Below are 10,641 nucleotides of genomic sequence, written 5' to 3'. Positions count from 1 at the left end.
AAAAAAATGTAGATTAGGAAACCTTATGAAATATCTATTTAATTTTGAGTTTTAAAATAAATAATTTTAAAGAAAAAAAAATTTCTAAATGGTTTAAAGAGAAAAAATATTTTAAAAAAGATTTCAAAATTAAATACAATTATGATTAAAAGTATCTTAAAATTTTCAAGAAAGTTTTAATGAAAGTCAAATAGAAATAAAAAATATACCACACAATAAATTAGACAAATAATTTAGGATATCAATGTATGCATATACTAAATATAACAATAATAATAAAAAATAAATTAAAAGAAAAGGAAAAGAAAAGATACATAATAACGATAAAGAAAATAAGAAAAAAAATGAAAAAAAGAACTAAATGAAATAATAAACAAATGAATATGTAAAAAAGAAATTAAATAAATAAGTGAAGAAAAGAGGACATAGGGATGATAATAAGTTAAAAGAGATAAAAAAAAAATTATGAAAGGAAATAACGATAATGGTATAAGAATAAAAATAGCAAAAAGTTTTTTTTAAAAAAATCATAAATATAAAAACACTAAATAAATAAATAAAGTTATATATAAAAAACATAAAAAAACAGAAAAAAAGGAAGGTTAAATATATATATAATAATAATAATAAAATAATATTAATAAAATTACAAATAAAATTAAATTTAAATAAGTAAATAAATAAATTAAAAAAAGAAAGAAGAAAAAAAAAAAGGAAACAGAGGGTGACGGCAAGGTTTGCCGCCACCCTAAAAGAGAAAATATATATATATATAATAAGAAGAAGAAGAAAAATGATAATAATAGAAATTTTCTTTTGTTTATAACTTTTCTTTTTCTCTATTGTTTTAGAGAGAAGAAAAATGTCAAAAGATCTTTTTTTTTTTTCTTTTAGCATGATGATAAAAAGGTAGTAAAAATAAAAAAAGAAATTTTCCTTATATATATTTTTTCTTTCTCTTTACATTTGAAAAGAGAAGAACAAAGATAAGGATTCAATCCCGAAGAAAATTACTTGTTGTATGAGGTGCGGATCATTGGGAGTAAACTCTACCTAATGCAACCTCCAACTAAGTTTTTTCTTCCTTATGGGATTAGAATTAGGATAAAAAAAAAAGACGATATGAAGATAAAAATAAAAACAATAAAGCGAAAAAGCTAATGACCCACCTTTATGCAGAGGAATACGTTTCTTCAAATTCTCTATAAACACTTTTTTTTTTCGTAGAGATTCTCTCTAAAACAATTTTTTCTCAAAACTTTCTCTAAAACAATTTCTTCTCCCCCCTTTCCAAATGACAAAGGATCCTATTTATAGAGTCGGGGTGTGCCACGAATTAGGAAAATTTAATAAGTATAAAATCAAATTAGATATTATGTAATTTTATTAATTTTCTTTTTTCTAAAATAGTAAAAATATGATATTGAAAGATTTTGTCCAAAATAAATTTTTTGCTTTTTTCCTAAAGTGATAAAGATAAGTCTAATATGGTATTAAAATTTTTTGTATAAATTATCTTGCTTTTCCTAATATGATAAATCAAAAGATATTTTGTATAAATAAATTAATTTGTTTTCTTTTTCCTAAAGTGATAAGTCAAAAAAAAAACATTAATGACTTTATTTTCCATTTTAATAAAAAGATAAGAAAAAACATAAGATTTCATATTATTACAAAAAAGATTTTACCTTTTTCTTTTTTTTTAACAAAATAAATTAATGAAATATCTTAACCGTTGCTACAATTAATAATTTAAAGAATAAAAAAAATGTAGGATAAAATTAGGTGGCTACAGTAGTCTATCACGATTCATTTTTGATAGTCTATGATATTTTGTAAATATTTTGTTTCATTTAGCTATATTTAATAATAATTAATTCAAAATAGAAAAAAAAAAACTTGGAGACATAAATTGGTAATTTCATTAAAATATTTACTTAGTCATGAAACTCCAAAAGAAGAAAGAAAAAGTGGGAGTTTGAAGAATATTATATTGGGAGATTGGATGTAATGGAGATTGACCAAACCGGACTAATATGTTGACCGTTGATTGAAAATCCAACGGTGGTGATTTGGCCAAAGTGGACCATTGTGGTTTTACGATTTCACCCTCAAATCTCCATCGTTATCATTTTTTGAATTTGAACAAAGACACACACGTAACGTCCCTTCGATTTTCTCTAACTTTCTTCCCTTTTTTTTTCCCCACATGCATTTCCTTTTTTCTTTTCTTTTTTCAAAATAAAACTTTTAAAAAATTCATTTTAATACAAAGTTTATTCATTCTATAATTTTGAATTTTATTTTAATGGATAAAATAACTGAAAATTTTATTATATTGATATCTATCATCGATATAATATGAAATTTTGTTATAATTTATAAATATTTTGGTTTAGTATCGTTTTGATTCTTATACTTCATTTTCTAATTTTTATTTTAATTGTTTTTTACTCTAAATTATCTAAATTTAATTCATATATACTACTCATATATCTTAAATTTAATCCAAAGTGCAACGTGTCATTTGTGTACTTCCAATAAATCTTGATTTTCTTAGTCAATAAATCATTAATGCATCGACCATTTGGGTGATATGTTTGCTTTAGCAACAAACCTTAAATTTAGTCTCTCGGATTCTTTTTATTGAAATTAATTAAATTATTATAGTATTATTTTTCATTCATGCAAAAAATGAAAAAAACTACACATGACATATATTTCCAAATTTTATTAAAGAAAATATCATAGTGACTTTAAAAAAATTAACAATAAATTAACATTGTTTTATTTTTAAAAAATTGTCGAAAGTATAGAAAATAAAATGAAATAAAATTCAAAGAACAGAAATTATATGCAAAAGCATACTCTAATTTTGTTGTCGTTATCAAACTAGTTCCAATAGAATTTAATTATACGCAAAAGCATACTCTAATTTTGTTGTCGTTATCAAACTAATTCCAATAGAATTTAATTTTAAACTATAGAACTATTTTAATATTTGTTTAAAAAGTAAAAGATTAAAATGAAACGAGAGACTAAGATGATATTAATGAAAAGCAAGTTAATAAATTGAATAACACTACCCAAAGTCCTTGGCTATGAAGTCCTTTTCATGTAATCAATCTAATCCATTATAAAGATTTTGTATCTTAAATTTCATCCAAAAATATACATTTCTTTCCAAAGCTTTTTATTTCCCATATTTCATAACCACTCTTTTGGGAAGTAAAGAATCAAGAGAGACGTGCCAATTAGTCAAAAAGATATTTTATTTTTTTCCCTCTCAAAATAAAAAGAGAAAAATAAGAAATTTTATACTTTTCTATCACTTGTATTTTATATATATATATATAACTCATATCAATATCATGACTATGTGCTTTTGTAAAACTAAGATTTTAGTTTTTTTTTTCCAAACATCAACATTTTAAACCTTATTTATGACATAGTATATATTGAGTAACTAAAATTTAACGTACCATCAAGATTAATGAGACATTTCCTTACATTAGAGCAAACCTGCTTTAAGGTAAATAATTTCAAATTCTAATTGTCAGGTAAAAATTTGAATCAACAATCTTTGACATATAGACGAAAGATAAATGGGGCAAACAAAAAACAGTCATTAAATTATGTGCTACTTATCACATTTCACGTGATAAAATTGTCGTCTCTCAATCACCAAATACTATATATGTTTGTTATTTAAAGACATTTAAAAATAATAACTAATATTGTATAATCAATCTTGATGTCAAGAATAAACAACTATTAGTAGAGAGATTACATCTATCTAAAATTTAATATTTTTTTGGAGACTCAAATGTTTTAGTATTGCATAAGTGATCCGATTATGTACTAGTAAGTTGACTCGAACAGTTACTATTAAAAAAAGAAAAAAAAAAACCCAATTTTTTTTTTTGGCTATAAATACTTGTGTGTTGGCTTCACTTTTCTCTTGCCAACTCAAAATCGCAATCCTTTTCTCTCTCTAAAGAAAATGGCTATCAACTTTCCCATTCCAACTTATTTCATAGACATGGTTTTCATCAACCGTCTCAAATCCTTCTTAACTAAATCCTTTTTCTCCCACCATCTCCCCACCCATCTCCGCCACGACTCCGCCGCACTCTCCTCTGCCGCCACCGACTTCGGTCACATCGTCACCAACCCCCCCGCCGCCGTCCTCTTCCCCACCTCCATAAACGACCTCGTTACTTTACTCAAACTCGCCAACTCCCGTTCTATTCCCTTCAACGTCGCCGCCAAGGGCTGCGGCCACTCCGTCCACGGCCAGGCCATGGCCCAAAATGGGGTCGTCGTTGAAATGACTTCCTTGAATAATAATCCCACCAGAATCTCTATCTCTGGCTCCGCCGATGCCGGATTCTTCGCCGACGTCGGTGGTGAACAGATGTGGATTGATGTACTTAATGCTACTCTTAAACATGGACTTGCTCCGCCATCTTGGACGGATTATCTTTATCTTACCGTCGGTGGGACGTTATCGAATGCTGGGATTAGCGGTCAAACATTTCGTTATGGCCCGCAAATTTGTAATGTTGTTGAACTCGACGTGGTTACAGGTACATAATTTGTCAAAATTACTACCCAACTCAAAAGCTTATCAGTTTAATTTTCTTTTCTAAATTGTACTTGATTTAATTATACTGCATATTTTCAGAAGACAAAGTAATAATTTGAGATTAAATTTGTTGTTGCATGTTGTTGTTTTGTTAGGAAAAGGAGATATTGTAAGCTGTTCAGCAGAAAAAAACAATGAACTCTTCAACTCAGTCCTTGGTGGTTTAGGCCAATTTGGAATCATTGTTAGAGCTAGGATTCCCTTATTCCCAGCTCCAAACAGGGTACAATTCTTTTTTCTTTTTTCTTTTTAAATTTATTCACCCATCACCAAAATTAAATATTAATTCATTGATTTATTCTTTTTAGGTTAAGTGGGTTAGAATGTTGTACAACAATTTTGATGAGTTTGTGAAAGATCAAGAAAATTTGATCTCAATGAATAGTAATGATGATGGAGGATTGGACTATTTAGAGGGTTTGCTTCTGATGCATGATGGCCCCCCAGACAATTGGAGATCCTCTTTTTTTCCACCTTCTCATCACTCTACAATCATCTCTTTGGTTAACCAACACTCCATTATATACTGCCTAGAAGTTGCTAAGTATTACGACGATCACTCTCGACATACCATCAACCAGGTACTTTCCCTAATCATCGTCCTCGTCCTCTCTCTCGAGATCGTCATCGAGTGTCTCTATCTTTAACCCTAGCTAAGCTAAAACGCGATGATCCTATTTCAATTTCCTTTTTATTAAACACATGTATTCGTTCACTTCAATTTATATATAAGCTAACTTGTCATGATTATGTTTCTTAAAATAACTTGAAGTTAAATTGTTGTTTCTTATGAGGATTAAATTTTAACTTTTTCTTAATCCTAAAAACCAAAATTTTAATTTAAGTCGTTGAAACGGTCTACGTTTGTTTATAAGCTGACGAACTAGGTTGAATTTTAATTTTTTCTCCAAACAATCAATTTTTCTTTTCTTTTTCTTGTTTGTGTAGGAGCTCGATGATTCGTTGGAAGGGTTAAATTTTCTGCCTGGATACAAATTCGAGAAAGACGTATCATACGTTGAATTCTTAAATAGGGTTCGAGGTGGAGAGTTGAGTCTCCGATCTCAAGGATTATGGGACGTTCCTCATCCATGGTTAAATCTCTTTGTACCGAAATCTCGTATCGCCGAATTCGACTTGGGCGTTTTTAAGGACATTATTCTCAAACGAAAAATTGCCAGTGGACCTATACTCATCTACCCCATGAATAGGAACAAGTAATTAACTTAAATCAATTCCTCATTACTTTAATTATCTAATTGAAACCTTATAAAACTTAATTGTTGATATAATATTAATGTATAATTTATATATACAGGTGGGATGAAAAAATGTCAGCAATTATACCAGAAGAAGAAGTATTTTACACAATAGGGTTTTTGAATTCAAGTGGATATGATAATTGGGAAGCCATTGAAGAACAAAACAAAGAAATATTAAGTTTTTGTGATAGTGTGGATATGAAGATCAAGCAATATCTTCCTCATTATAATACAAAAGAAGATTGGGAAAAACATTTTGGAAACAAATGGAAAATTTTTCAAGATAGAAAAAATCAATTTGATCCTAAAATGATTTTGTCTCCTGGACAAAAGATTTTTAATTCTTGAAGTCCCTTTTTTTTTTTCAAAAAAATATATTATTATTATTATATTATTCTCTGTCAACTTTTCTTCTCCTTTCTTTTGGGTCTAGATCAAGGAATATTGGTGCATGTATTATAATTATATGTAATATTTATTGGAATTAGAATTAGAATTTTCTGCATGTGGTATTAGATTTTCATCCACAGTTCGATATTTAATATTATGTTTATATATTTTTATAGATTTGATATCGATACATCGACGTAAGAGGTAAACTACAATTTCGTTATAAAGTCAATGAAATGTAAGCAATAACATATTATTAATGTATGAATATGATAAAATAATAACTATTTTTACTTGGTTAAAAATTAAAGTGTACAAATTTATATTCTTTTCTTATTTTTTTTTTATGAAGTTTTTTATAATTATCAAGAAAAATCTATCAATATTAACATTTTATTGACATCAGATCTTAAATTTTTTTGTTACATCAACACATCTTAAAATTTGCTATCATTTGACATTTAGAGTGTGTAGCAGAAGGCTTTTTAAGAAAATAAAAACCAAAAGTGGTTCATGAACAAGTGCTTAACTTGATAAAGAATACAATAATTACAATAATTACGTGGGGTTAGAGAGATCAAACCTTAAATAACAAAGATCGATAATAGACGATTAATTTATACCCATTTAATTACATATATGCTTAGAGATATAGAATAAAAATATCTTATCTTACAATTAATACACTCTTCATCTACCACACACTAAAAGTCTTATATATATATATATATATATATTGTATATTATAATTTAACAATCCCAATGGTCCATATCATTAGCAAATATATACCATCGATGGATTTCAATAGATAACATTTTAGGGATAGTAATTTAGTACAATGCCAATATTTTTTTTAAGAATTGTAAATATAATAAAAATTTGATTGACTATATCGTTAATTAGACTTCTTTATTTTCCATATTCAATCTATCACTAATAGCTTTCGAGAAATAGACCTAAATTTTGATATATTTACAAATTGCGTGTGAAATTTTGAATAATTTTTTTTACTCTCTTTATTTATTGCGTGTCATGTTAACATAGTCGTCACATTGACATTCATGTGAGATGTACTAATATCTATGAAAATAAATTTATGGCATTAGGAATGAGTATGATAAACTAAATAACCGATTGAGTCGATCGACCAAAACCATAATCAAATCACCGACAATATTTCTTAAAAATTTTCTAAGGGTTAAACCAATCAATTGACTGACAAACGATTAACTTCTACTTTTTTTTATAATTAGAGTCGAATCAGAAATCAATCTCGATTCACGGATATGACGTATTCTCCTAGTATTAAAAAATAGTAATGAATTAATATATGACGTGGCAAAAAGAAACATTATGGATGGCCTAATTCCCATAATTATTGCATTAAAAGTATTATAAGTGGGATTTAATAATTAATAAAAGTAAGTTTAGAAGGCACGTGGGGGGGTCCTGTCGCCTTATAATTACAATATGGCGACACAAAAACAGTCCCATAGACCATATCATATAATAATTCATACTATATACTAAAAAGTTGATTATTGTTATTTATTCTTTTAAAACATATAGTGTGTGTGTGTGTTTTTTTTTTTCTCTTTCTAATTAATATTTACATGAGCCATCCGACCATAATCTCAAATCATATATATTTATTAGATAAAACTTTTTAGCTTTAATTAAGTTTTTTAATACTTTTTTCAAATCTTAATTTTCTATCAAATTCATGATCAAATAAAAGAGATTCATGTCTAAGTTGATAAAAAAAAGAAGAAGAAAAACCTTCTTAAGACCAAAATTCTATATTAAAATGTGAATTACAATTTTTAATATTTATCGTTTACTATTTATAATTAAAAATCCAATATTGAAATCCCATCTAATAACAATTTGACTTTTTTGTTATTCAAAGTTCTAATCGTCGTATTTTTCATGTTTTATACAAAAACATGTAGGTTTTTAATCAAATTTTAAAAATCATCTTTATTATTTTTTAAATATTGGCATGATAAAACAACATAACAAACAAATAGATACTATAGACTTAATTTTTAAAAAATAAAAACCAAAAACTTATCAAACTTAATTAACCTTAATTAAACTTGTAATTTAGGGTACAATTTTGCGGCTAGTAGAGCAAAAGGAATTTATATTATAAAATTATTATTTATTTATTTATAAAAAAGGATGTTTAATAATATATATAAAATTATTATTTATTTATAAAAAGGATGTTTCATAATACATAAATTTATTATTTATTTTATAAAAAGGATGTTTTCAAATCTTACTGCATATTGCAGGCATTTAGGAGACATGAAGGCTTCAAAAGCCAACTTCTATGCAATATATATATATATATATATATATATATATATATATATATATATATATATATATATATATATATACCTTCTTCTTTTTTTCTTGTTTCTTTATTTATTTTTTTCCATCATGGTGTTTTTTAAATAAAAAAAAAAAGTTAATCAAATCTATCTTCTTTTGTTCTTTTTTTGTTCTCCTTGTTGTGAAGCAAAGCATCCGAATTGAACGTGTTTTGTTTTGATTTTGTTCCATTAATTATTATCCAAACAACAAAATGATTATGAAAAAGGTATAGCTAGCTAACACAATTTATTTATTTTTTAACAAATTGTACACACATATATTATATATAACTTTAAATACCATTCCTCACCCTATTATTGACTTTGATTTGATTGATAGATTTTTGTTCTCCTAATTCTAAAATGGCCAATTTTCTTAAACATAAATATGATGAACAAATGAATCATAACTAAAAGTAGGAGTTCATATTTGAACTTATAATATATTATAGGTTAAAATATCGTTTTGATCCATATATATACTTTAGAGTTTGTTTAATTTTATTTCATGTACTCTCAAATGTCAAAGTTTTAGTTTAGTGTAAAATTCCTTTTTTTTTTTTATAGTTTTTTATTAAATCTAACTAAGATCAAACAAATTTTTAAAAATACACAAAGATGAAAATGATATTTGAAAGAGTTTGTATGTGACTCTATAGGATGGTGGAAAAAAGAAATAAAAAAAAAAAGTGAGAAGTTTGATTATAATATATTTTGTGGATATTCTTCAAACATTGCGTGGCCGACCAACCCAATTTCTACCTTTTACCCCCAAATATTGCCTTTTTGCTTCTACATACAAAAGAAATAAAGTGGCCTAACTCACTCATATTTATTTTATATATTTTACTATTCTTAATACCCTCTTTAATTCATCTTCTGTCATCTCATTTAATTATATATATAAATAACGAAGATATGTATGTTCATATTTCTTTTACTCTCCATATAATTATTCAAGTTCAAACGTTTAATTATGTTATGAGGAGAAATATGTTTAAACGGATATTCACATTCTAAAATTGTATAAATTTATGTACTTTGTTTTTCTATTCAAACAAAAGAATGAGAAAACTGTATATTGTACTTTTTTTTTTTTTTAAAAAAAAGCTCCTTATGTACCAACGATGATGTTCATGTGTGTCGTAAATGTTATGAGCTAGTTCATCGAAAGGGTGCAACACACAAATTTATAGTATTATACTTCTCGTCTCTAAACACACACTTAACTTCATAAAATTATTTAAGAGAAATTAATGCATTAGCTATAATATGATTACCATTTTCTTTCTATTATTGGGCATTGCCTAACTTCTCTAGACCTAATATTTTTAGGCAAGATTTTGTTTTCTTTTTTTTTCTTTTTTTTTTTTTTTTTTTTTTTTTTGGCCTAATTCACACATGTGATTATAATTAATCTCAGCCATGCATCAAAATATTTATAATTTGTGCATTTAATCTGGACCCTTTATTTCTTATTTTCTAAAAGATTTTTTTTTTTGGGGGGCCTTAGGGTTATTAATTGGGTACAATATTGTCAAAAAGATACCTCATGATCCTTGTGTTTGCTTCTTTTTCTAGAAAAGCCTTTAAATGTATGATTGTGTGGAAAATATGAATATTCTTTTTCAATTTTAATTTCATGATTTTTCAAAGTCAATATTTATTGGAAAAAAATGTAAATATAAAAATTTCTAAAGATATAATAAAGTGTTATAGACGACTATTTGTATCTAATCATAATAGAAATAGATATAGTAATGATATTTTGCCATATAATTTGATAGATATTCTAGATTATTAGACTAAATCATATTAATTTTAGTTATCATATGTACCTCGATTCTTATATCTTCTTAAAGATTTGTTATCCATTAACCAATTGGATGAATTAAAAAGTTAAAAAGATTATTAGAAATAATGTGGTTGAAGATTTGGTGGATAAAATTTGAAAAC

General features: G+C 26.1%; 1 protein-coding gene across 1 annotated transcript; it reads left to right on the top strand.

The window, feature by feature from the left end:
• The first annotated feature begins 3,882 nt into the window (after positions 1 to 3,882).
• On the top strand, positions 3,883 to 6,605 carry LOC103492330 (cytokinin dehydrogenase 3-like). The gene is made up of 5 exons (XM_008452640.3): positions 3,883 to 4,589; positions 4,744 to 4,871; positions 4,957 to 5,229; positions 5,597 to 5,865; positions 5,967 to 6,605. The coding sequence occupies exons 1-5, from the start codon at positions 4,004 to 4,006 to the stop codon at positions 6,256 to 6,258; spliced, it is 1,548 nt and encodes a 515-aa protein (XP_008450862.1). The 5' UTR covers positions 3,883 to 4,003; the 3' UTR covers positions 6,259 to 6,605.
• The last annotated feature ends 4,036 nt before the right edge of the window (positions 6,606 to 10,641 follow it).

Source organism: Cucumis melo, chromosome 2 (assembly GCF_025177605.1).
Source record: "Cucumis melo cultivar AY chromosome 2, USDA_Cmelo_AY_1.0, whole genome shotgun sequence".
Lineage (NCBI taxonomy): Eukaryota > Viridiplantae > Streptophyta > Magnoliopsida > Cucurbitales > Cucurbitaceae > Cucumis > Cucumis melo.
Note: the sequence above shows the minus strand (reverse complement) of the source record. Positions and strands in the feature narration are given on the sequence as shown.

Bases quoted from the DNA above. Each gene is read 5' to 3' on its own strand.
- LOC103492330 (XM_008452640.3), top strand. From the start codon at position 4,004: ATGGCTATCAACTTTCCCATTCCAACTTATTTCATAGACATGGTTTTC. The intron at 4,590-4,743 runs GTACATAATTTG...TTGTTTTGTTAG, and splicing joins TGAACTCGACGTGGTTACAG to GAAAAGGAGATATTGTAAGC. The intron at 5,230-5,596 runs GTACTTTCCCTA...TTGTTTGTGTAG, and splicing joins CTCGACATACCATCAACCAG to GAGCTCGATGATTCGTTGGA.